Raw genomic sequence first — 27,616 nt, 5'->3', positions numbered from 1 at the left:
TGACTACCCAAATGGAGATTAGGATATATTCCACTGCAAATCTGGGCACTGTGTTTTTACCTCACTAGAATGTGATTCCCAGCCCTGCTGAAACATGATCTGGTTCTATTATGAATCAGCTTCAACCTACATTAACCTATTTGTTCCTTTGTAGTTCTTAGGTTGTTAACATTACTATTCCCAAAGGGCTAGATTATGCCTGACCCAGTTCTGTAAAAGCCAGGGGAAGGTATGATCCCAGGCCTAGGAACTGCATGTTCCCCAAAGCACAAAAGATGCATGGGACATGACATGAGATATTTGGCACCGAGCAGCGTCTTGGTTAACTGTTCTGGCAGGGACTGGTAACGAACTTCTGTAAATGTTTGTACTGTCCATATTTTGTTTCTTGATGAGGTTTCATATCTCTTTCCATTCACTGGGGAGGGAGGCACTAAAATAACAACCTGTGCATGCTTGTTTAACATGCTGAATAATTACAAGTTTTCTCACTCAAGTGGTGGCCATGAGCCAGTTCTGTTTGCATCTGACTTGCTTGGAGGAGATGGGGAACAGCTGTCTGGATAGCATCTGCTCCATCAACAGCCTAATGACTCCTCTTGCACTTGCGTGAAGTCCAGTGCATAAAAAAGCCCAGGTGATGCTGCTGCATGCATCTAGAAAATGGATGGAGCTGCAAACATATTTTCCCCCTATTATATGGTTAGCTTGGCCCAAAGATTGGAGCTCTTAAGGAAAAATTTCTTACCAGTGAGGGTGACAGAGCACTGGAACAGGTTGCCAAGAGACGTTGTGGAGTCTCCTTCTCTGGAGATTTTCAAAACTCCCTTGGACGCAGTCCTGTGCCACGTGCTCTAGGTGACCCTGCGTGTGCAGGGCGGGTTGGACTAGATGATCTCTAGAGGTCCCTTCCAACCTTAACCATTCTGTGATTCTATGATTCTATTGCTGTGTCCTGAGAAGGCAATCTCAGCAGTGGTTGATAGCCCCTCTAGTTGCAGGTGTAGGGCCACATCTTTAAGTAAAAATATTTGAGAGCATTTAATTTTTGAAACACATAAGATACTTTTCAAATTACCTTTCTCTTTGTCCTTTCTATAAGTGGTTCAAAAGATGGAGTCACCAGCTTTGGTGACTCAGGTAATAAAATTCCAAGGCTTCGAATGTGCCACAGGCATGAATATAGAAAAACTTCAGTGTCTCCCTTGAGATAGATGCACTGATGCTACTGGCAACAATACTGGAAAAGTATAACCATACTCACAGGATTTTGAAAACTCTGTTCAGATCAGGATGATAGATATAGGCAGGACAGAATTTCCATTTGAGGTAGAACTAAAGGCAACGTTTTGATATGAGTGCACTAGATGTAATCCAAACTTTTGAAGCTTCTGCCATTTTAAATAGAGGGCACCCTATACTCCCTTACTCTCAAGGTCAGGTTTTGAGTTCGAGAGTCCAGTTTTGTCCAATCTCTAAATAAAGAAGGAACAGCAATTTATTTATTTATTTCTTTTTAGCACACTTATGTGGTTTGGGGTTTTACAGGTTCTAGACTGAACGCATGCGAATGAGTTCCTTGCAGATGGACCCCTTGAACCTGTATGAAGCGTTCTTGACTTCAATGGGACCTGGGGCCCATTTGCACGTGGCACTTGGCAGCATTAGGGCCTTGCCGTGCTGTGGAATGAATCCTAACTTGGTCAATTGCATTTGCAAAGCTATCACTGCTGTCCGGACAAATGTCGCCAACCTCAGTGATGCAGCAATGTGGAAGATCAAGAGGGCTCGTTTCGCACGTAATCGTCAGAAGAGTGTGCGTTCCCTGAGGGACAGTGTGAAGGGACCAGTGGAGTCAAAGAGAGCGCTCTCCCTTCCAGAAACCTTAACCACCAAAATTCGTTGAGTATCTATTTATATTTTTGTGACACACCTGTATCTTCTCCCTTAGGATTGTATCCTATTATTGGGAACTCATTGGAATTGTCAGTATTTATCCAGCTGGGAAAGCAAATTTAGGTTTCTGACTGACTTGGACATTGTTTGAATAATGTCAAGTTAGTGTCAGTGAGTTTGACGAAGAACATAGACAAACATTAGGTCTATGCTCTCTTTATTTAAAATACCAGAACAAAATGTTCTAAGGCTAGTTGATAGACAGATCTTACTTTTTTATTGTGGCTAATACACAGTAATCTTGTATAAAATAGATATATCATTCACAGAACAATTACTCTGGAAAATCATAGGTCTGTATGGAGAGCTATACAGATAATTCCCAAGCAAAAGTAAAACTTAACTATTCTCATTTCGAGAATTTTACAAATGCTCATTAGTCTAGCATTCAAATTGGACCCCAGACATTGCTCCTATCCTTACAACAGCATTCAATCTTGGGTACTAATGAACTGCTAAAGTTACTGAGGTAATTCCTTTTTTCCAAACCAGATGACACCATATTTTGGGACTTATATGTAATCCTTCTCAATCAGCTTCTGATTCTGCACAGATGTTCCTGTGTGTTGACTCTTGTACCAGCAAAACTGAATGATGAAGAAAACTAGAATTAGAGAACACAGTGCATAAAATCTATAGAGCACAAAAGTGACATGTTTTGAACAGTTACACTCACTGCCTGACAACAGTGCATGAGTAAATGAATGCATATATGGTGAATATATGAATATATGCTGATATGGTATATGCTGCTTATGTAAACCGAGCTGTTCTTTTGTTTGTTGTTATTGTGGTGTTTTTTGTTTTGTTTTGTTTTGTTTTTTTCTTTAAGCTGTCAGCTTGACCAGACATGAGCAGTCTGCTCCAGCCCTTGGTGGGACACCAGACCAAACACCAGGTAGGTTAGAAAAGGGGGATGTTCTGATGGAACAGGAAAAAACAAGGCACTAGTCATGGCTTTCTTGCAAACTCAGAAGGTAAACTTCGGCAAGATATTTCTACAAAGTGTAAACTTTTATTACTTTTTTTTAATTCTAGATAAAAACTTTTTTTTTATTCTAGTTCTGTATTGAAAACTGCCCCTCATTGTAAATAGTACTTCAGGCCTGGGGAAATTATCCAGAGAAGTCAGTTGTTCTACTAATGTTTCACCCTGCTGTGTTTCATTTCCTATAGGAATTAGTAAATCCTAAGTGTGCTGACCCAGTGAGTAACCTATGATCAGGTTCATCTTTCACCTTCAAGTGAAAGCACGAGTAAACAAAAGTTTTTTGAATGGAGGTACTATAAGTTGCAGTTGTTTCATCTGTATACTTATAGCCACCCTGAGTTTATTATAGTCATCCATCCAGCTTTTATTTACTGACAACATTTTGTGAAGATGCAGCCCCTCTGTCAACCATTTTTTGAATAGCTAGATCAGCAGGGCCCAAGTAAGTATGTAATCTCTAAATAATGATCAGTGCTGACATTTCTTGCTCTGCTTGAGCCCTGTATACACTGAACATCTGGAAGTGAAAATCTCAGTTTCAGATCTTTTCATTTCTTTCTTCAGGGCTTGCAATATTCTCAACAGACACAAATTCACAGTTTACTGGGTACACTGGGTTGAACAGGAGTATGTTTTGCCCACATAGGCACCAGCTTTTGAGATGAAAAATGGATTAGGAGAGTATCTGAATTAACACTGTTTGTTGCCCCATCATATCAGTCCATAGAGAGCTGGTAATCAACCCATCCTTACAGAACATATATGCATATTGTCACAGTGTCATAGAAAAAGCAAATGAAATAAAGATGTGAAGAGCAGATATGAGACAGAATGATTGTTCTTTATTTAGTAGTATGATTCTGTCAAGGTTAAGGTTACATGGGAAGCGTCAGTCTCACATTAGACATTCTCAACCATTGTGATTTTATTAGACATGTTTTCTATTTTAAAACCTGAGTTTTCAGGTTTGGGTAATTATCTGAACAGGAAATTTCCATTTTCAGTAAAATGCGTAGATTAAATATGTGTATATACATATATATAAAAGTTTTAAGTACCTTGTAATCACTGATACGAAGAAGTCTGAAAGTGTGCTTTAGATTTATCATAAATGCTTTGAAAAACAGAAGGCAAATGCTTTTTCCTCTCTTCCTGTGCAGCACTTACTACTACTAATTAAAATTTCACAGTTATTTGTCATTAAACAAAATTTTAACCACAGAACAGAAAATTTCTTAGAATAAATTTTACTAACACTCAAAGTTATTACCCGATTAGTGGTAATGGTATTTTATGAACAAATTAATTTAATGGTGTATTTAAGAACTTAAATTTCAAGTGTCTCCTCTTTTTGATGTTGTCCCAAAGAGCATTTTTCCTTCTTTGTTATTTTTTCTACTGAAAGTGCATTTTAGAGAAGTATTTTATCTAAACTACTGCTTAACAGATCATTTGTCATTAGTTACTGCACTGTAGCCATTCACGTCTTCATCATTAATAAAAAAGAACCTGATACACTCGTGTGTGAAATTACTCTTTGTGAATTCAGGTGCTATTTTTAGTATAGCACAGAACTTTAAGAACTGCTAAGCATTAATGATCTTTAGCAATATAAAAAGACTTACACTAGGGTGAGATAGAAGATGATACTTCTAAAAGCAAATACTAAAGGAGTCTGATAATAATAAACAGTTCTAAAAGTACATGGAAACACTGTAAAAAATCTTTAACAGTCTGGGGAATGAAAACGAAAAGACTTATGTCCACAAATATTTGCTGAGAAAGTATGAAAGCTATTCTAGATGAGAATTTGGTGGCCATGGAATTTACTTTGCTTTTAATTCACATTGATATGAAAGAATGGTTGCTCAGTTTGGCAGAGATGTACTGGGACGGGAAGATCAGCAGCTTTATTAAACATGAGAAAACAAAAATGGGCAGAATAACACCGGTGTTTCTGTTGTACTGGTAGGCCAACCCTCCCCAGAGAATGATAATACAGTAAAGGATCTGCTGCCGGAAGATGCTGGGATTGATCACCAGACGGTCCACCAGCTGATCACCGTGCTCATGAAGTTCATGGCGAAGGATGAGAGCAGCGCCGAGTCGGACATCAGCAGCGCCAAGGCCTTCAACACGGTGAAGCGTCACCTGTACGTGCTGCTGGGCTATGATCAGCAGGAAGGCTGCTTCATGATTGCCCCACAGAAAATGCGCGTTTCAACGTGCTTTAATGCCTTTATCGCTGGAATAGCACAAGTAGGTGAAGGCCCTTACTGCCTTTTGCAGCTCTTTCTCTTTACCTGTGCTTGAGATGGCGGTTGAATGGCTGTTGGAAATGGCCAAGTTTGCAGTTTGAAATGACAGGATGAAGAGGGCAGAAAATACCTGGGTATCCTGGGCCCTTGCCTGTTTCCTTTGTGAATAATCTGTAAGCTTTCTGACATCCCTCACTTTGCAGGAAACTGTCCTCATTCCTTAGAGCGTACCAGGAATTTCTTTTTTCCCTTTCTTGGTGAGTGATACCTGTTTCGTAAAATGTATAGAGCTGTGATAAATGGCTTTGGGCACTTGCCTTGTACTCCTCCTTCTTTCCCCCGCCTTCTTTCTCCTCCTTTAAATTAAGGATGTCAGGTTTTTTTTTATACCACAAGCATTTTTTGAGGCTTGATTCTTACTGAAAGAGTCTTTTTTTGTGATGCTGAAAAACATTGCACAGAATACTTATTGTTCATGATGAAGAAGCTTCATCAATTCAATAATTCCACTTTCTCCTCACTGCAGTATCCCATAGGATTACAGTGGGGGAGAAGAGAGTATTATTACTTTAGATACCTGCCAGACTCTTAAAATACTTGTTGTAAAGTTCAAACATTGCTCAAAGCTGCCCTTACCTTTCCTGTAATGTTACGTGTCATTACACTCTCGTTGTAATGAAGATAACAATTCCAACCCCCTGTGCCTCCCCCGGGTCATATCTAGCTGCTTTCCACTGTTAGCTCTGCAGACATTGGGGCTGGACTAACTAGCTGGTCCTTTGATTTTAATTGCAAACTTGTAATGATCTGTTCAAGAAAACATTATCAAAAACTTCTGTTTACATTTCACGTCATAAAATCTGAGTATTTGAGGATAGCTGACTTTTTTTTTTCTTTTTTAGCAATATATGTATAAATGTTTTGCTGCTTGAAGTCAGTTCATTATTGCCCCACGTGGTGGCAATATTGTACAGTCCTGTCTGAGGGAGAACCTACTAGTGCAGTACTCTGTTCCAGATCCCAGGCTGAGTTCTGCTCATGTTTTGTAGCTCATTTCTTCCCCATCTGCCTACGACATTTTAACAAATGTTTCTACTCAGCTGAAGGTGTGTCTGCATTACAGGATGCACTGTGTAAAGGCAGGGCTCTGTCTCCCTTGTGTGGGTGACTTGGAACCACCTGTGTAACCACAGCTCAGCCTGCGGGCACAGGGTATTGTATGGCAGGGCCGTGTTAGTGGGGATGAGCCATCTGATCAACAGGGCAACCCTACAGGGATAGGCACAGGATTCATCTCTTTACCTCTGTGCACACAGCAGGAAAATCTGAGACAGTTGCACACTGAACTAGTTTTTTCTCTGTGAAATTCTTCATCAGCCTGTTCAGGAAGGATGCATTTTGAGTTTGCAAATTAGGCTTGTCCCCATGTTCTAACAAAAATCCAAAAGGAGGTATACAGCTGGGAAGGAAATGGATGATGTGGATGAAAAGCTGTGTTTGTGTCCACTTAGATCTACAGGGCTCCTGATCAAGTACGAAGTGCATTCAAACTGAAAATCATGGGAGGTGATGGATTTTAGGAGATGTGCTGCTGTTTGATACCTCTGCTGTTACATCCCTCTGGATATCATGTAATCTCTAGTCATCAAATAATGAAAATTAGCAATGCAGTGTCAATAGAAAACACAGCTGTGGCACGTCAGTGAGAATTTATGCCTACACTCTAGGTAAATGGCAGGACTGAAGCCTGTGACGTAGGCACCAAGTGGGATGTTGCTCTTCAAATTTCATGACGGAGGCAGGGCTTATGGCTAGCCAAGAGCAACCTGGCTGTAGCAACACCACCGTGAAGAACATGTTCTAGGCCTGCATATATTTTATTAGCTTTATTTATTGGTCCTTCAGGAGTTAAATGTTTAGGCTTTCCTCACAACTTCTTATCTTCTCTCAACCTAATTACGTTTACTAGAATAAAGAGTTGGCTTCTTGGCTGATTACATGATTCCAGAATATGTGGCTTAAGAAAAAACAGCTAATGTTGCAAGATGGGTGAGAAATTAATGAGAATCTGAAGTGATAATTAATTTTCAAAGTCTCACAATTGTTTATGCTTATTAAATATGGGATATGCTATAATATGGTTTTGTCTATTGAGGCGTGATCAAACTATGCTATAATACAATGCTATTCGAGCAGAATTTATTATGCAGATGTTCCAATCAATGTGGCAATACAGACTGTGCCAGACAAAACACTTTTTAGAACACATCTTCTTCTGCTTTATTTTGAATGTCTATCTAAAATATGACTTTTCTAAGCATTGTTTAATTTCATAGCACAAAACAGTTTTGAGAAGTGTTTTATAGCATTGAGTAGGTGCCAAAGAGTAGTTTTTTTAAGTCACAGAACTAATGTGTGAACCTATTTTCCCTTTTCATAATTGGCAGTGGCCATGTGAAGTACATTAACTTTCAAAGATAGAAGTGATATAAAATGTTTTGAATAATAATTCTGTCGTGGAATAAAAGGTACTGAAAGATTTCAGTACAAGGAGAGTATTTAAATGAGAAATATGCCTATATTTTGTTTACAGTTCAACAGTTACTGTTTGTACGGTTACAAGAAGCCATGAAACAGTCAGTTTAGTTAGTTTGTTGCCTTGCAAGAGCCCCCTTTTCACTCCGCTTAGCTCTTGCACAGCTGAACTGCAGAGTTCCATCAGCTGGGCCCCGCTGAGCGCCTCGCTTGGGTACGTTTGCAGATTGGCAGTTGTGTACATTTCAGACAGTTGTGCCTGGCTGAATTCACTCCCAGAAAGACCTTTGAAAAGGCTTTGGAATTAGTGTTGATGCCTACCTTTTGGGTAGGTCTTCTGGGATGGAGCTTGCAGATACTGTCAGGTGTGTCTTTTTGCAATGGTAAGTATCAAACCAACAGTTTCACTAGGAAGGAACACATGCAGCACGCTTGTTACAAACTGGCAAGCAGGCAAGTTTCTACTTAATAGTGAGACTGCCTTAAAAATAGGCTTATTTTCACTTAACTAACATCTAAACTGTGTTAGATACTTTGCCTTTCGGTGTCAGCACTGTGGACTAACTCCTGTGCTACTGTTCTTTTCAGGTGATGGACTATAACATCAACCTTGGAAAGCACCTTCTTCCTTTGGTGGTGCAGGTGTTGAAATACTGCACTTGCCCTCAGCTAAGACATTACTTTCAGCAGCCTCCTCGCTGCTCCCTTTGGTCCCTCAAGCCTCACATTCGGCAGATGTGGTTAAAGGCTTTACTTGTCATTCTTTATAAGGTGAGTGGCTTTAAAAAGATGCCATCCGCCTTCTAATTCACACTTCAAAGTGAAGTTTATTAGAGATAGAGCACCCAAATTACTGCAAATGAAAGGCACTACAAAGACTTTCTCTTTTTTGATTTTCTTACTGTATGTATTTAATTTGTCTGGAGTAGTTTACACTTTCATCTGTGCTAGTGACATGTTCTTCTTGCTGTCTGTTGTTGTCTTCATTCAATTATCTGAGAAAGAAAAATATGTATTTGAAAATGGGAAAATACTGTATAAAGTTCCAAAGACTGATAGACAGAAAAGGTCATAGATAGTGTTCTGTGTAACTTAGAACTGATTTTAAAAAGTTGAAAAACCTTTAAATAGGGTGGGTCAGCTTAACATCTGTATTCCTTAGCTAAGTGCTGCTTTTAGAGAGTGTTATTACAATACCATGTATTTACATGCAAAGATGATGTGAATTCTTTTGAAATGTTTAACAAAGTTCTGGCTGGCATATAGGCTGTGCAAGGAAGTAGAAACACTGGTAGTAAATGTTAATATGTAGATTGAAACAGTATTTGGAGATCAGTTCTGATATAACCTTTTGCAATAACTGTTAATAATTGGTTTTGTAATTAAAAAGACAAGGAAACTATGTAATAAGCATCTGTACGAAGCTGGAAACAGTCCTGCTTCTCACGATGTGTTTAGAAATGTAAGATCAAAGTAAGGCAAAGGGCATCCAGCTGACAATATTCTTGTCATTTTTCTCTTATACTGCCTAAATGTTTATCCAAAGTTAGTTTTTAAGCTGAAGTTCTTCTCTTTCACTGAACAGTACCCCTACAGAGACTGTGAAATCAGCAAGATTGTACTTCACCTAATCCACATCACAGTCAATACCCTCAATGCTCAGTATCACAGCTGCAAGCCCCATGCAACTGCTGGCCCTTTGTATAGTGACAACAGTAACATAAGCCGATACAGTGAAAAGGAAAAAGGTATTTTAAACACTCTAACTTTTGTGATATTCTTTAATTTAGTTCATTAAGTCTCACTGTTGCAGATAAACGGTAAGTGTGGTGAGAGTTTAGAACAGAGGTCTCAGAATGAAAACAAGATGTGGTTCATGTGACCAACTATCGCTATCAACAGGAGGAGGAACGAGCTATATGTCTGGAGGCTGCACATAGCAGAGCAGCCTAACTTGGAGCAAGTGAAACGAAGACTCACTAGTTCAGACACCATGCCTGGCTAGTCTTTAGTTTTTTTTTTTAATGAATTGCAAATTCAAATTGCCTGAAAATTTGATGATGGTTAATCATACCCACACACAGGAGATAAAATCAACCTGTGAGCATGCTGCAGCTATTTTCAGATATTGGGAGTGGATTTCATCTGACTGAGTGCAGATACATACATCTGTATGCCCCAGCTGTCTAGAATCCAGTCAGAGTTAAGAGGAAAAAACAGTGCTTTTAAGTGCATATAACTTCGTCCCAAAGCAGATGGTAGAATAATGAATTCTATATATTACATAGCTTATAGTAACATGTATAATAGCAGACACTAGATATTGAAATATGAAAATGATAGTTCAGTCTATGTTATTTTTCTGATTGTGAAAGGAGCTGGAGCTGACCTAGCTTAGATACAAACATGTATGATGTAGATGTCTAAGGGCAGAGGAGGATGCTTCCACCCTTCAAATGCGTGTCTGATTATTAACTTTTCTGTATATGTTTGCCAGCTATAACAAAGGTACTGTGATGTTGTGAGCTATTACGTTTACGTCCTGAGAAGTAATGCATGTCACTGAATGTGATTCTCCCTACAAATGCAAAGTTTATTATCATAGAATCATAGAATCATAGAATGCTTAGGGTTGGAAGGGACCTCTAGAGATCATCCAGTCCAACCCCCCTGCACACGCAGGGTCACCTAGAGCACGTGGCACAGGACTGCGTCCAAGCGGGTTTGGAAGATCTCCAGAGAAGGAGACTCCACAACCTCTCTGGGCAGCCTGTTCCAGTGCTCTGTCACCCTCACTGTCAAGAAATTTTTCCTTAAGTTCCTGTGGAACTTTTGGTGCTTCAGTTTCCGGCCATTTCCTCTAGTCCTCTAGGCCACCACTGAAAAGAGACCAGCACCATCCTCTGCACTCCCTCCCTTGAGGTACTTCTAGACACTGATCAGATCCCCTCTCAGCCTTCTCTTCTCCAGGCTGAACAGGCCCAGCTCCCTCAGCCTCTCCTCATAGGGCAGATGTTCCAGGCCCCTGATCATCCTTGTAGCCCTGCACTGGACTCTCTCCAGAAGCTCCACATCCCTCTTATACTGTGGGGCCCAAAACTGGACACAATACTCCAGACGCGACCTCACTAGGGCTGAGTAGAGGGGCAGGATCACCTCCCTAAATAAATGTTGTTATACATTTATCTGAGCAAAGCTTAAAAGGTTCTTTTCATGTTAAACTACAGCTACCTTCTAGTCATTTGTTATTTATGTCCTCCTTTCAAACGCTCTTCCTAGTGAGCAGCAAACTGTTCTTCCCGAAGAAGAATACAAGGAGCATTCTGTCCATTTATGCATGTCAGTACCTTTTCTCTTTTGCTGCTCTTTGCTCAATGAAACAATATCCAACAGAACAAAGACCATGTATTTTGTTTACTTGAAGAACTTCAATCACACAGAACTAAAAATGATCTCCAAGCTTATTAAGTCCAGTCCCTGCAGAAATCTGTATTATCAACTGATTTGTTAATTTTCTGGTTTCATCTTGACATTTGGGTTTCAAATCCTTGGTGCTTTTAGGTGGCTGTTCCATAATTTCATATTGATTAGAAATTTTCCACCAATCGCAAAATAAATTATTTTAATCTAAGGTTTATGTCTTCATTTTTAAGCCATTGTAACTCTTAGGCTTTTCTTGTCTTCATTCCTAGACACAAACACATTCCCTCTCAGTGTTTGTTTACTGGAATAAACAAGACAAACTCTTTTAGTTTCTTCTCTTAAGATGAATGCTTTATTCTATAATACCATAGTAATGTTTCTTGTTTCCTTTCAGACACCTCACAAGACACGACAGTCTTGCATTTTTCTTTTTTTTATTTATAGTCATTTCATATTAGGAATATATACTAAATGTTTGGATGAATAGACTTGAATCTTTCTTCTTTGCCATTTCCAACTGCAAGGTCTCAAATTGGAACATAATGTTTTGTTATTACATCCTATATCAATAATTATTCATCGTTAGGTCTCATTCTATTACTGATATTTGTTTCCTTAGATTGTCTGTCTTGGTTGTTATTCTGATCCTCCTCTTATTGGTCTTATTTTATATTACAGATTTAATAACACGCTTTCCAAGTGACTCATTAAGATGTTTAAACTTGTCCTAAAACTCTTGTAGAACTCCACAAGTGGACTCCTTCCCCTTTTTCTACTTTTCTGTTTTGCTAGTTCATTACTCACTTGGCAATTCTTGTACTAATTCCTATGTCTTTCAATGTACTAATTTTCATTGAGCACTATGGTCAGTTGTATAATAAAGTCAGTGTCCAGATTTACTGTTTTTCTTCTTCCTAAAGAATCTGTTGTCTTATTAGTAGAAAAAACAGATTAGAATGATAAAAGCTTTGGCACACTTCTGTTGCGTGGCATCCCATTTTTCAATTTAATGTTGTCTTTTCGGACCTAGAAAAAAAATCAAAATGTAACAAGAATGGCAAGGATATGCTTGGGATACACAGTTCCTTACAAGTGTCAGATGATTCTTCTTTTTTGCAATTCAAAGTTAATTTAAACTAGCTGAGAATTTGTTACGTAGACTGTTTTTCATTTAAGAAACTGCATTCTCTCAAAAGTATTAACATTTTTTCTCTCTCCAGCAGAGGAAGACAGTGTTTTTGATGAATCTGATATTCATGATACACCAACCGGACCTTGCAATAAAGAGTCTCAAACTTTCTTTGCAAGACTGAAAAGAATTGGTGGGAGCAAAATGGTGAAATATCAACCAGTTGAGATGAATGCTCAGAGAAGTATGAATTTTTATCAACATAAACTCATGCAAAAATACATGTTAGGTTCAATCTATCACATTTTTTTTTAACTTCATGCACATTAAAACATGTAAAACCAGCAGTTGTTTTCTGAAAACTTTTGAATATCAGAAAGTTTGTTAAGAAGATTTGTTATAATCTTTTTCTTGTATTCTTTTTGTATGTAGAAATTGGCTTTTTCATTATGTGGAATTTTAGGACAAGTTATTTTTGTTGCAACAAATTTGCTAGCTTTTCTTTAAATAAATGTATCAATTGCTGTTTTCCAAAAATAGAGAAGAGTTCTGTTTACAGATTTAGAATTCTGAAATGAACACCCTAGAAATTAAAGCATCCAATACTTCCCACCTTTTTTTTTTATTTTCTTGCAAATCTTTGAATGTGGAGAAAAACATTCTGACTAGAACAAACACCTGCAAACAAACAGCTTTTCTTGCTGCTACTTTTACACACAGTGATTGTTATGTGGACTATTTTGAAATATGGGTCTCATAATGATCGGGAATACTGTATGTTACTTGAATACATGTCATGAAAATTATGGTCTTTTAAAATTTTCATATGGCAGATTAGAAGTCCAATGATAGCAACAGTGTGCTCACTTTTCTCCCACTAGAATGGGAAGCTATGACTATATGATGAGATAAACCCCACCAGAGGCTAGCAACTAAATTTCTGGAGGAATAATTTTCTGGACCGTTTGTGCTGCCACATCCGCACTGCTATTGCTACCCTTGCTGCTTGGATTTAAAGCACCCTGGTTAAAACTACCTGTGCTGCTACGAATAGAAACACATAAATGTGGTCTAATATACATGGTGCACAAAGCCATAATTAAATTCGGTTACAATAGGATTTACAATTCAATTATAATTATGTTCAAAACTATTTGAGGTTATCTGTGTAACTCATTTCTTTTTCCACCTCTCATGCATAATGCAGCCATCCCAGATAGATGCAGAAATTACTGTTCTGTGCCATCTTCTATCTGATGCATAAGATTATGTGGACTCTCTTCAGGGTACACCTGTCCGGGATGAGGAGAATTACTTATACAGTGGTGCTTCTGTTGTTTGTTGTAAAAATATATGTAATGTGGCTCAGAGGGTAAAACAAATCTTCCGCAATTTTGACTGATGCGTAACTAGTACTGCGTTTCTATCTGAAATGCCAGTTATGTGTTAAATTGTGAGGCGAAAATGCAAATACCTGCCAAAAGTCTTCAACTGAGATAGTATCAGCTCTTTCTGTTTCAATCAGGTGAAATAGAGCTGGCTGAATATAGAGAGACGGGGGCCTTACAAGACAGTATTCTGCGGTGCGTGAGAGAAGAAAGCATACAGAAAAAAAAACTGCGCTCTCTAAAACAAAAATCTCTTGATATAGGGAATGCAGACTCCCTGTTGTTTACATTAGATGAACATCGTAGGAAGTCCTGCATAGACCGATGTGACTTAGAAAAACCACCTGTCCCTGCTGCATACACCATGCACAGACAGAATGATTATGGACGACCTCGGCAGAACTCTTCCACCAAAGCTGAAAATGCAGAAACACAGGAAACACCCCCCCCTACAGAGTGCTTTCAGGAAATAAGACGACCTGTCATACCAGAAGTCAGGTTAAATTGCATGGAAACCTATGAAGTGAAAGTGGATTCTCCTGTTAAACCTTCTGGTCCCAAAGAGGATTTGGATCTGATAGATTTGTCCTCTGACTCAACATCAGGTCCTGAAAAGCATTCAGTGCTCTCTACTTCAGACAGTGATTCTCTAGTCTTTGAACCACTTCCTCCCCTCAGAATAGTGGAGAGTGATGAAGAAGATGCAACAAACCAGTTAAACGAGGAGGTCTCTGGCAAAACTGCTGTGTCGTCACCCTCAACTCCGATAAACGCGTCTGCGCTCAGCCTCAGCACAACTCCTCTGGTCCAGTTCAGCATTGAAGATTGCTCCAAAGACTTTGGTTCCAAGGATGCAAGCAGCAGTGCTTCCACAGGAAAAGAGGACAGCCTTTCCACTTCTCCCAGAGGTCAAAAGGACTCTTCAGATTTAGCTAAGCCAGGGGAACTTCAGGATGTGTCCTGTGGGAACTCACTAACACTGAAACAGAAAAGGGACCTGCTGCAGAAGTCATTTGCCCTCCCAGAAATGTCCCTTGATGATAACTCTGAATTCAGTGTGGAGGAAATTAGACCTAGTGGAGCAATGCCAAGCCCAAATGTCAAAACTGTCCTTATTAAAGTTCCTGAGGATTCCGAAAACCAAATAGAAAGTGACAAACTTGACACCAATGCAGAGTCTGACACTGAACAAAACATGGAGCAGAAACAAGAAGAGGAGGCTGAGGAGTCTGAATTTAAGATTCAGATTGTTCCCCGCCAGAGGAAGCAGAGGAAGATTGCTGTGAGTGCTATTCAGAGAGAATACTTGGACATTTCCTTTAACATCCTAGATAAGCTGGGAGAGCAGAAGGAGGCAGGTGAGCTCAACCACTGACACACATCCAAAGGCTTAATATGGTGTGAAGCTTTTAGCAACAGACAAAAATTGTCCCACCTGTGCCTTTTATCCTTAAAACGTGTTAATCTAGTCCATGCTACACTATTTATCTTTTGTGTGTGGTGTTTTTGGACTTGAGTTTTTCTTCTGCAGACACAAAGCAGTAGAAAGCAAATTGGATCATAAAGGGTAAAACTTGCAGACTTCTCCAGATCTAAGAGCAAATGGAGTTAACTGCAGTTTGCCTTCAGGATCAGAGATTTGCCCATATTTAGTTTTTATACACTAAAGAATCCTTTGACCTCCTTTATACATGGATATTTACAAAGTTTGCAAGGCTTGTGTTTGTTAAGGATTTAAAGTTCAAGCACAGTTTATTGGGAAAAACATACAATATTTCTCTGAATCCCTAGTTAGAGCGGGTTGTTTCAGTACAGGATTTTTTTACTTAGTTTTAGTTTTTCAGGTAAAAAGCAGTGTATTTTAACTGTGTGTTCAGATGCCAGTTGGACAATTGGATGTGTTTAAAATGTGTTTAAAAATGATTTCAAGAAGTGTGTCCTGCTGACTTGTCACTTCTGACTTCTGTGACTTATTTTTTAAGGATATTTCATTTATCGAAATTTTGTCAATCACTTTTGCTATTAATATGAAAACATTCCTCACGCTTCAATTCTTTGTTGCCAGTAAAGTGAAGGGTAATTTTTATGTATTCTTGGCCTTCCCTTCTTTCTTAATCATTTTGGAGGGAACCATATTAAAATTTCTCACTGCAATTCATAAATTGATCTACCAATTTTGCATGGACAAATCATTCAGTGATCATAATTATGCTGTTCTCTTTATGTTTGAGGCCTCACATCCCACTGGTTCCAGTAAGCTAAGAAACTCTGCAGCTTTGTAAAACAAATAAAAAGCAAGTGCTTTTGAACCTTCCACATAAGTTATTAGAGAATAATGACCATAACAGAACAGCATGTTTATACTCAAAATGCTTTTTTGACCCATACATCAGAAAGGAGTAGTTTTCATATCTAAGTTTGCTAACATACTTGGAGCTGTGTTCTGACACACCACCTGGAACCCAGAATTAGAGCATTTACTTGTGTGATAGATGTTACATACAGCTGTCATCCAAGAGGAGCATAAACCATTCAGAGAATCACAGAGTGGTTCAGGTTGGAAGGGGCCTCTAGAGATCATCTAGTCCAGCCCCCTGCTCCAGCAGGGACACCTAGAGCACGTGGCACAGGGTGGCATCCAGGCAGGTTTGGAAGATCTCCAGAGAAGGAGACTCCACAACCTCTCTGGGCAGCCTGTTCCAGGGCTCTATCACCCTCACAGTAAAGAAGTTCTTCCATTTGCACTGACTAAGTATTCATAGATGTTATATGTCGACAGAGGCAGTTCAGTAACTAGGTAATTTGATGATTTAGGCAGTTTAATTTCTCTCTTTATAAGTTTTGTTTATCCTTGTTGTTTAGTTTATTTGAGAACATACTTATTGCTATTCATTTATATAGCCTTATAATCACCATTATAATTTACCTGTAACGATTTTGAAGTCTTACTCTAGCTTAGACAGCCTATTATTTTTGCATATGGTTTAGAAAGGCTTCTGATCATGAATTAAATATCCTAATGGGTTGTTTCTTCAAGTGAACAATTCTGCAGTGCAACATTTCCTGCATAAGACTTTTTACAGCACAAATCCATAGTCATTTTGTATTAGGTATGTTGAAATCAGACAAAAATACTTGAATATTTATTTTGCTTTATTCTTTCCGTATTGACAATATCTGTTATCATAAAATAAAAAAAGCAGCTTAAATAGTATATTTCTTATTGTGTCTTTCTATTTTTTGAATTGTCATGATCAGCTGCTAGGTGAGCAACCTTTTGACTGAAAACTGCTGGAATTAAATGTTTAAAATATGCTAATCTGTCACTTAAACTAATTCTACATTTGTGAGCATCTCTTATTTCCATGTTGGTGATTCTAATGATCACTCTCTGAGTGGGATTGAAATCAAATTATTTATTAATTCTGAACTTTAAGAGTCATATATACAAGACTCCTTTGAATTGTGATTTAAATAGACTCCTGTGCTTCTTTGGTAATTACCATACACTGAATCGTTTTAAAACTGATGGAAAATATTTATTGATTCTAAATCCTGAGAATTTAAGCATCTTTTTCATATGCAGATCCTGCTGCAAAAGGACTTTCCACTCTGGAAATGCCCAGAGAGTCATCCTCTGCACCAACCCTTGAAGCAGGAGTGCCAGAGACAAGTAGTCACTCTTCCATATCAAGTAAGTTTGCTGCTACTTTGAGGAATGTGTCTCAATTGCTGCACTTGCAAATCAAGTGTATATATAATTCCTGAGAAATTCCTCCTTCTGAATGCTTTGAATACTTGGAAATACAGCCGTGTTGGGTATTGGGGTTAGATCTGTTATCTCGGGTGGTCAGAAGGATGTTAGCAGCACGTGGCTGCGAAATTTTCTATTGTGGTTTGGCAAACTTGACAAGGGTGGTTTTCCTGATTTAGGGAAGGCAGCGGCTAAAAGGAGAGACTTCTTGAAACACCTGCACGGAATCCAAAACAGCTTGTCCATCTGGATAGTGCTTCAGAAGTACAGAGGGTCGTTTGGGGAACATCTGTCTGTTGCTGATAGAAAAAGGAGGGGAAATGGTGACAACAGTGAGCTGCTGGCTCAGCTCAGTAGTCTCACTGAATGAGACTTTCAGAAAAGTTATGTGCTTGAAATGCAGTATCTGCTGATTTTGGTCGAAGCGGTAACTGGCCTGTTAAAGGACAATGTTATTGTGCAAATGCCAGATAAGGACTCAGAATGGAGGTTCCCTCTCCAGGTTTACCACAAGCATCATGTGGGAGGTGCCTCTCATAGTCTGAGGTGAGCATTTTCTGGCCACCTAATGACCCAGATGCAATTTAAAAGCAGCTGAAGGAGTGCTAGTTAGGATGTGTCTCTGCCTGGTTTTCCTGAATGCTAGATGTTGCTGTAAATTCCAGTATAGGGACTCTGGAATGGTCGCAGCATCATATATAATCTAAATTCTTTGTGGCTATGCTTCTCTCCATGTTCCTCAATAATTTCCTTTTATCTCTTGTCTATTTAGATTGAAATATTTTTGGTCTTTTACTATGTGCCTTTACAGTAGTTAGTATAATAAGCAATGATTAGGGTTGTGCACACAAGCCACTTCCCATAACACAAATAGGTGACATTGTTTGTATAGCCAGTGCGTGGCCACAGAAAACACATGTCATCAAACAGTTGTCATAGGGCTGCGTTTTCTGTGTAGAGAATTCAACAGAAATGGAAGAATGAATGATCATACCGCAAGCCGACATGTAAAAAATCACCAACTAATATATGAAAGTTCTCTATCCTTTTATGGCTGTTAGGTTTCCTATCAAGAAAAGCTAAAGTAAAACTTTCCTCCCCCTCTCTCTGGCCAGTACTAGATATGAAAAGTCACATGCTGTTCTGCAGGAACCAGCCTGGCTCCAGTATGTCTCCAAGGCTTGCAACTTTGTAGGTTTTTTGATTTGGGATTTTTTTTTTCAGTGTTTGAAATCATAGCTGTCCTTGAACAATCAGGTAAATAACCCTGGGAATCTAAACATGCTCAACAGTAGCCTGATAATGTGAAATATGCATGAAAAAGTTTTAATTAGAATCATAAAAGCTGTTAAGAAAATTCAAGGAGATAATTTTCTTGATTTTGACAGTCATCTGCACTCCAAGCAGTCTTGTCAGTTCTAACGTTAATTGCTGTTCTTTCATCAGGAAATTCTGTGCTTAGTAAAGTGATAAAGCATCTATTTAAAATCCTTGCCCTGGAAACGATGAAAATTATATTTTACTCCTAATTTGCTATGAAAGACAGCTGCAAAATAAAGTCAAACATTGAATTTGGTTTGGCTCAGTTATACAAGAACTGCTTTGCAGCAGGGTTGGAGGAGTTTATTGTACTTGGGCTAAAAATAGAGTTAAAATGTACTCTGATGCAGCGAAAGGATATAATGAGGGAAAACTTAAAATACTTCTAATAAAATTGTTTCAGTGTGCAGATTTCCACTGAAATTCATCATTGTGCTTATAACTGTTCTGTGCCTTTATTTGTTTTGTTAGGGAATTTTCAGCTTTCTCTGAATTTGAAACTTTCATTTAGAAAATGAATAGACACAGTTTAGGAACAAAACATTGAACCCCTCAAACCTTTTGGAAAGTTGTCGTTTGTCCCTGTTGGTAGTTAATAAGGTGAAAGAGTGGATTTATTTTCAGAGCTTAGCTAATTATTACTAGGTATTTTAGAATTAAACTATCTGACGTTACGTTAATACTGTTTTTAAATGACGCTGGATGTAGCTGTAGATTAAAATGATAGTAAGAAGAAAATTTTGTTTTGTTACCCTTGCTTTAATGAAATATTCAAAGCATTCAGGAAAGCACTTAAACATATACTTAAGGCAGCAAAACCCAAAGCTTTGCTTCATGGAAATTCTTGTAAGCACCGTCTCACACACCATGTCTGAGCTCTAAGACTGTCTTAATGCTGTGAAGAATGATTTTGGCTTCACTGGTAGAAGAACATTTTCAGACTCAACTGGTGAAGTGAGTTATGTTCGTTCAATATAACCTCTCCTATGAAAGGAGAGAAAAGTAGGAAAGTCAGGAGTGTTGTATGACCTGTTGCTTCCTACATTTAAGCACTGAGAAAAAATACTTGACAATAGCAGTCCCAAATTATAAGTTCTGGGAGCCTTGTCCACTAAGATATATACATGAAAACACAGAGTAATTCTCATTTAAGGATTAGGTAGAGAAGAATAGGTAGAGCACTGAAAGTTCTAAAGGTGAAGACCTCTCTGCAGAGGTGTTTGAGTGGTGGCTGTTCAGGAGGCCTGTTCAGATTGCCTTATCCATGGAAGGTGCTGAGGGTTTGCAGTCAGTGAACATTTTTTTTTCTCCAATAAGCAAGGACCGAGTACTCCTCCATACTTTGTTGGGTGAAGACTGACCTCCCTTACTCAGCATGTTGCGTGCAAGTGAGATTCAAGTGTATATCTATCACCTGTCAGTATGGGAGCTTTGTGGTGGTGTCTTATGCCTCACAGATACCTTGTGTTTTGAAGAGCTTTCATGACATGGTGACGAAAAGGCACTGACAATTGGCACAGTGAGCGAGATCCTGGATCCAAGTAATTTACGACATATATAACTGGGGCCAGAATTTCACCCCATATAGTTGTGTGAGAAGTGCATACTGCCTTGAGCAAGATCCTTCATAGCAAGCAGTTCATGTCCTGTCAGTTTTTATCTTTTTCTGATTGGTAAGATCAGGAAATGAGAGTAGTTTTACATGTTGTGTGAGCCCCTGAACTCTTGCATTTCTGACTTGCAGCTCAGTTCAGACAAATGAAAAGAGGCTCTTTGGGAGCTCTGACAATGAACCAGCTAATGAAGAGACAGCTGGAACACCAGTCTAGTGCTCCCCACAATATCAGCACTTGGGATACTGGTGAGCTGCATTTCTCTGTTCTTTATTTCTATTCCCTTAAAACAATTATTCTTTCTATCAATCAATATTAAAAAAGTATTTCTGTTCTGCCATTGGGGAGAAATGATCAAGCTCAGGTCAAAAGCAGAATTGTGTTGCTCGGTGCACGATTCTCCCTTTTTACTCTAGTTCGCTGAGCAGAATGCTCAGTATGAGATCCTTAATTCAGTGAGAATTTTTCAATGATAGCAATTAATAAACAGGTAAGTTTGTTGAAAGGACTTAGTTGACATAATCTAGTTTATCAGGCAGAGTTTTAGAATGAGTAACTTAATGACTTCATTCTAGGGAAAAACAGTTGGCCTGTCTTATAGAGTGACAAGTCAGTACTCAAATGATTCAAGAATACTGTCTTACTAATCTTGTTCCATGCTCATGAGCTTTCTTCACAACTTCTATGATTTTTCCTGCCAGTATTCATTCCATCTACAACTCTCCAAGCATAGAGATATTAAGGGAAATGTGTTTTTCCAGAAAGCTTTGCGTACCTCGGTCTCTCTTTCAACCATTAGTTTTAAAACAAAATTATTATTTGGATGGTTAAAACATTTTCTTTTCAGGACAAATGCTGTGTGACTACTTGCCATCTCAATGTCACACCAAGTTTTGGGGCTTATTCTCAAATAGCTGCTTCCCAGGTATAACAGCTGCAAAATAGTCTTATACTACACAAGCATATGGGAATATATCACTTCATGTATGCTTTATATTTTTAACCATAGTAGATGACAGTAGGTATCATTTCTCTCTTTTTCATTTCTTATTCCAAACCACTTTTCACGGAGAATGAGTCTGAGAAACTAAGATCACTGCATGTCTAATTTCTGTCAGCACAGCTGTCCATGATGTCATTCTAATGTCCTGGTATTTCTAAACATTATCTTAAATCCTTTTGTGACTCTTCACATATTACCTTTCTTGCTCAGTCTTTACAGTTAACACTCTTCCTTCTTAAATGACACTTTTCTAAAATTCCTTTTTTGGTTTTACCTAATCTGCATCCTTTTTCCTTCATGGACTACTTCAGTCTTTCTCTTCCTGTCATTTTCTTTTGCACTTTCTGTGCTTAAGGACTTTTTTTTTTTTTTTTACCTGCTAGCTATTGTGTTCTTTGTTTTTATTTTTTGTTTTGTTTTCTTTTTGTTTTAATTGTTTAAGACTTGTAGTGCGGGTAGCAGATGCTGGATTTATAGTGCTGCAGGCTGAATTTCTGTATTTATTCACAGAGCAGATACAGCACGGGAAGCGGCTCTGCAATGTCCCTGTTTGCCTAAACCCTGACCTGGAGGGACCCCCACTGAGAATCAGAGGTTAGTTCAGTGTTCATTTGATGCTCTCTCTATTAAGACTGAGGAGAAAGGGCTTTTTGTTAGCATTAAATAGAGGTGATTAGTCCACTCCGTTTAGTTCTACTAAAGTCCTCAACTGTCTTGCAGAACATATTATTGACAAGTTATCAGATAAGACATTTCATTTAAGACAGAAGCAACTGGACTTGAACTGGCAATCTGGAAGTAAAAGATGCCATAGGCAGTGGTTGAATCTCATCTTTCAGCTTTATGAGCTTTCCTGCTTCAATGCCAAAAATATACAGCCTTTCTTCCAATGGAGCAGCAAGCTACCTTTTTTACTTGGATCATATTTGTACTCCTGTTGAGTGCACGGGAGAAGGATATTTGTTTTATAAGTAATTAAGCCTTATTCTAACACTCTACCCTGCATTATAGCAGCTTTTAGCATTGCATGCTGGGACAGTATTTGCATCTTGATAAGACAGCAGTATAACTTTCACATTCCTGATAGAGAAATCTTTACTCTGTCAGGAGAAAAGTATTGGTTAGAAATAGATGCAAATCTACTCTTATTCCTTATATTCGGAATGGTGTCCTGCATTACCAAAGAGTGTTCTGGACTTCCTAGAATGTCTTTTCATATTCTGCAGAGTCTCAGGAGACTGTTGGGAAGAACTGAACCCTGTATACACTTCCATACTTAGTAAAATAATTGTTTGAAACTGTCTTTTCACCAAATCAGCCTTCAGTGCTCCACATAGTTTGAATTCAGATGTTTTGGAAGCTTCCCAAATCACGTTCCTTCAGAGATGATACTAAATTTGCTTTTCCTGCACTAACTGGGACTATCTCATTAGAAATTCTGTCTGAACCTAGCCTAGGTGGGGAAGATGCCTCCAATTTCTGTAATTAAATATTGTCAATACAGGCTAATGATAACATTACATGTGAAACTGCAGATAGATGGAAACGGCAAGTTGCCAGGTCTTGGTTAGGAATGATATGAGTAGATTGGTGATTTTGTGGTGAGATTTGTGAACTGACTTTTTTTTCATGTCACCAAGAATTTGGCGAGGGGAGCCTCCTAGAGGCTGGGGAAGGCTGGAAATTTTCTGGTGTCCAGTCTCATAATAACTCATCCTCCCTCCTTAAAAAATGAGTAGATAGAATTGTATCAGCCTTTGTGGAATTTTTGTTACTATCTTATTAAAGGATTTTTAAAGGGTTTTTTTAATAGATAGTTCTAGATAATTGGAATAGTATGGCAGAAGCAAGGAATATACCACAGCTTTTTGCAGCCAATTGTATTTTGTATTTCTGTGTGGTGTAAAGTCATCATGGCTTATATTTAGTCACCTGCTCTTCAGGCCAGTGCAGTCTGGACCTTGTAAAATATATTTTTTTCTCCATACCAATTGCCTCAAGGTGCAACAAAATCCAGCTTGCTCTCAGCACCCAGTATAGTCAGTATGTTTGTACCTGCACCAGAAGAATTTGCTGATGACCAGCCCACTGTGATGACTGACAAGTAAGTGCTTCTCTGTTGGTTTCAAAGAACTAGTTGAACTTTATAGTAGTAGGTCAAGTAAAGTGTAGATATACTATTCTATTATTCTATTATTGATTCCTATGCCTTTTTCTTTTAACATAGAGTAAAAGTTTTCTAAATATTGCTAACAAAACATGCTTTTAATTCAACAATGTGTGAACCTGTACAGTAGTCAGCATGGATTCACCAAGGGGAAATCTTGCTTGACTAACCTGATAGCCTTCTATGATGGAATGACCGGCTGGATAGATGAGGGGAGAGCAGTGGATGTCGTCTATCTCGACTTCACCAAGACTTTTGACACCGTCCCTCACAACATCCTCCTGGGCAAGCTCCGGAAGTCTGGGATAGATGAGTGGACACTGAGGTGGATTAGGAACTGGCTGGATGGCAGAGCTCAGAGGGTGGTGATCAGCGGTGCAGAGTCTAGTTGGAGGCCTGTAGCTAGCGGGGTCCCACAGGGGTCAGTCCTTGGTCCAGTCCTGTTCAATTTATTCATCAATGACCTGCATGAAGGCACAGAGTGCTCCCTCAGCAAGTTTGCTGATGATACCAAACTGGGAGGAGTAGCCGATACCCCAGAGGGCTGCGCTGCCATCCAGAGGGACCTGGACAGACTGGACATCTGGGCGGTGAAAAACCTCATGAAATTCAACAAGGCCAAGTGCAAGGTCCTGCACCCGGAGAGAAATAACCCCAGACACCAGTACAGGCTGGGGACTGACCTTCTGGAGAGCAGCTCTGCAGAGAGGGACCTGGGTGTCATGGTGGACGAGAAGTTGACCATGAGGCAGCAGTGTGCCCTCGTGGCCAAAAAGGCCAATGGGATCCTGGGGTGCATTAAGAAGAGCGTCTCCAGCAGGTCGAGGGAGGTGATCCTGCCCCTCTACTCAGCCCTGGTGAGGCCACATCTGGAGTGTTGTGTCCAGTTCTGGGCTCCACAGTATAAGAGGGATGTGGAGCTTCTGGAGAGAGTCCAGCGCAGGGCCACAAGGATGATCAGGGGCCTGGAACATCTGCCCTATGAGGAGAGGCTGAGGGAGCTGGGCCTGTTCAGCCTGGAGAAGAGAAGGCTGAGAGGGGATCTGATCAGTGTCTATAAGTACCTCAAGGGAGGCAGTGAGGAGGATGGTGCTGGTCTCTTTTCTGTGGTGGTCACTGACAGAACTAGAGGAAATGGCCGGAAACTGAAGCATCAAAAGTTCCACAGGAACTTAAGGAAAAAATTCTTAACGGAGCACTGGAACAGACTGCCCAGAGAGGTTGTGGAGTCTCCTTCTCTGGAGATCTTCAAAACCCGCTTGGAAACAGTCCTGTGCCACGTGCTCTAGGTGGCCCTGCGTGTGCAGGGGGGTTGGACTAGATGATCTCTAGAAGTCCCTTCCAACCTTAAAGGTTCTGTGATTCTATGATACAGGCAAAATGATGACAAGGCTATTGTGTGTGCATGTGCTGGGGGAGGCACTTTCCATCCTTCCTTTGAAACTGGGAATTATGCAATAAGTGTTGCAATATATATATAGCCTACTTAGATGCATTTGGGTGACAGAAAGTAAGTGTGTGTGTGTGTTTTTGTTTGTTTTTTTAAGCTGATTGTGTTCATGGATGAAATACTGCTCCCCGTTTTAAACACATGGTTCCGTATGATCCAATTATCTGCCCTTTTTTTCCACTTCTGATGTGTTTTCCAATAAAATAGGAAGACAAGATTACATGTCAACATTTCTGACTACTACCAATATAGCATTTAAAACGCTTTTTTACCTCACTGATTTCAAAAGCTTTTACAAGCAATAATTGTTTGGTTAAAATGCCATTGAAGTAAGTGTCAGATGTGTAATCTTTTAATGTAGAAGTAGAACTGTTATCAGAAAGCTGTGTATTCTTTTGGTCAAAAACTGGGAAGAGAAGCTGTAAGTTCTTATAGTCCTATGCTCAGCCCAACAGGCAGATGTTCCAAGATGGTCACTGGAGAAAGAGGGCCATTGTGTAGGCTATGATTGGAGCTAGACTTTATAGTGTGAATAACTGAACCTTCTGAAGGACAGGCTCATCTTTGGCATTTTCCTTGGCAATTTCCCCAAAGCTCTTGCACCACTTATTAATTTGCAGACCAGATGATCTTGATTTCCATGACTTTATTGGCATCTTTTCCTCCACTTCCATAATGAAGGCAGGAGAACCGGCTGTACAATTCCATTAAGTTAAAATATCACAATCTACTGGAGTCATTAGCAGCTGATTGATCAAATTAAGCAGCCTTTCCTACGGGGCTGAGATAAACCAGTTTCGCACACTGGTTTGCCGCTTTCATATAGTTGTGAAAGACTGTCTCATCTCTCCTGACATCCTCCTTATGATGAGACATTAAAGGGCCCTTTCAGAACTTCATCAGTTGTCTCATAGCATTGCAGGAGGGGTAAGTGACTCAGCAGCAAATCTGTCCTGGGAAAGTGAACTTCTCTGAACTCTAAGGTTCTGTGCCCCTGAGAAGTCCTTGCCCTTGGTACATAAGATTATATAATTGTATTTTTTTTTCATAATTCATGATTGACAGAAAGGACTATGTGAAACTGCTTCACTGAAGATCATCTATGCCCAATGTCATCTATGTCTGTACTGTTAAATAGAAGGGTGCCAGGAACGGCCTCCTCACCTGGGGCCAAGTGGTAAATACCAGCTGGGGTTCACATTGTTGAGGCCTAGTCCTCGCTGTAGTAGATTTCTCGTAGGTAATACAAACAGAAGCAGTCCAGTCCAGAGCCAGGGAACTACCTAGCCATTACCAATGAGGGGCCCAGTACTCGGGACTGATCTGTGCCTCTCTTTTATTTATCAGTAGATGAACACTAGAAACAGCCAGTGCAGCTAAAGAAAAGCTTTTTGAAAAAAGCATTTTTGTGTTTGAAAGCCATGGACTACGTTGTTAAGAATAGAAAGATCACAGCTTCCTTACCTTTATAAATATTTTTTCAGTAGAATATACTAACATTTAAAGCTATATGTATATATGTATACACACACACACACACACACACACACACACACATAGTATGCTTGGATTTAAATTTATTAATATCTCTTTTTACATTATTTTTTCTTTCTCCCTAGGTGCCATGACTGTGGGGCTGTCCTTGAAGAATATGATGAAGAAACACTAGGCCTGGCCATAGTTGTGCTTTCAACATTCATTCACCTTAGTCCAGACTTAGCTGCACCTCTACTGTTAGACATCATGCAATCTGTTGGAAGGTAACTTCAGGACTTTCCTCTGTCCCATCTTACTGAAAGAGTTTTGTGGCCAAAACTGTTTTTTTATGAGCTTCATTATTTGCTGGATGCTTAAATGTTTTGCCTATATAAGGGAAAGGAAACCTTTGCTAATACAATTCTATTGCTTTTGGAAACTGAATTCAGCTTCAGTATATTTGCATGCATTGTAGCCTCACCTCCAGTACCGTCTCTGAGATACTCTGGTGATTACCAGACTGCTCACCAAGAAGTCCTAATTTAAAGCTGAGAGGTTTTGATATGAATGAAAAGCTCATTTTAGAACATCTTATGTTCTAAAAGTAAGTAAGACTTACTATTGCATCATGTCAGTATCTGTTTTTCTTGATCACTATGGTACAGTCAAACAACAGCTCCAAGCAAAGCAGCAGATTAGCCTATAAACAGAGTCTTGTATTGCATTGTTTCCCACTTCATTGCTCACCATTGTTTCCAGGACATCTATTAATAACTTGAATGGCATAGGTCCTAGCACAGATGTGTGCAGAAATCCCTTGTTTACATCTCTCCACTATGAAAATTCACCCCTTCTTCTCTCTTTCTTTTTCTTTCTTTTTTTTTTTTCCTCCTTGTGTTTTCATAGTTATTTTTCTGTACAAAGAAATTTGTCCTTCTGCCACGGCTCCTTGATTTCCTTAAGAGTTTTTGGTGAAGGACTTTGAAAACCATTGGATATCTAAATTAGCTGAACTATGTTTTTTGACATGCATGCTGATCCACTAATCAACTGGGAAATGACTTCAGCTTTTTGAAAGATACCTTGTTTCTAATAAGCTTCCTCATCCTTTTTTGCTTCTGCTCTCTTGAAGCCTGTCTTAATAGTTGGCTCC

General features: G+C 39.2%; 2 protein-coding genes across 3 annotated transcripts in view; one reads left to right on the top strand and one right to left on the bottom strand.

Moving 5' to 3' along the window:
* ITPK1 (inositol-tetrakisphosphate 1-kinase) overlaps positions 1-27,616 on the bottom strand; it is a 461,734-nt gene that overhangs the window by 284,384 nt on the left and 149,734 nt on the right. The window lies entirely within an intron of this gene.
* UNC79 (unc-79 subunit of NALCN channel complex) overlaps positions 1-27,616 on the top strand; it is a 98,728-nt gene that overhangs the window by 37,541 nt on the left and 33,571 nt on the right. The window contains exons 26-37 of one of the 2 annotated variants that reach the window (XM_088539697.1): positions 1,722-1,901; positions 2,789-2,854; positions 4,920-5,206; positions 8,329-8,511; positions 9,326-9,488; positions 12,387-12,536; positions 13,818-15,038; positions 17,267-17,374; positions 20,499-20,615; positions 21,881-21,964; positions 23,372-23,474; positions 26,607-26,747. In XM_088539697.1, the coding sequence (XP_088395823.1) occupies positions 1,722-1,901; positions 2,789-2,854; positions 4,920-5,206; positions 8,329-8,511; positions 9,326-9,488; positions 12,387-12,536; positions 13,818-15,038; positions 17,267-17,374; positions 20,499-20,615; positions 21,881-21,964; positions 23,372-23,474; positions 26,607-26,747 (2,803 nt within the window). Of the gene's footprint in view, positions 1-1,721; positions 1,902-2,788; positions 2,855-4,919; positions 5,207-8,328; positions 8,512-9,325; positions 9,489-12,383; positions 12,537-13,817; positions 15,039-17,266; positions 17,375-20,498; positions 20,616-21,880; positions 21,965-23,371; positions 23,475-26,606; positions 26,748-27,616 lie in introns of both variants that reach the window. The other variant, XM_088539696.1, reaches the window with a different exon arrangement.

Source organism: Tinamus guttatus, unplaced genomic scaffold (genome assembly GCF_059628265.1).
Source record: "Tinamus guttatus ecotype Peru unplaced genomic scaffold, ASM5962826v1 Tinamus_guttatus_pri_ptg000048l, whole genome shotgun sequence".
Lineage (NCBI taxonomy): Eukaryota > Metazoa > Chordata > Aves > Tinamiformes > Tinamidae > Tinamus > Tinamus guttatus.
Note: the sequence above shows the minus strand (reverse complement) of the source record. Positions and strands in the feature narration are given on the sequence as shown.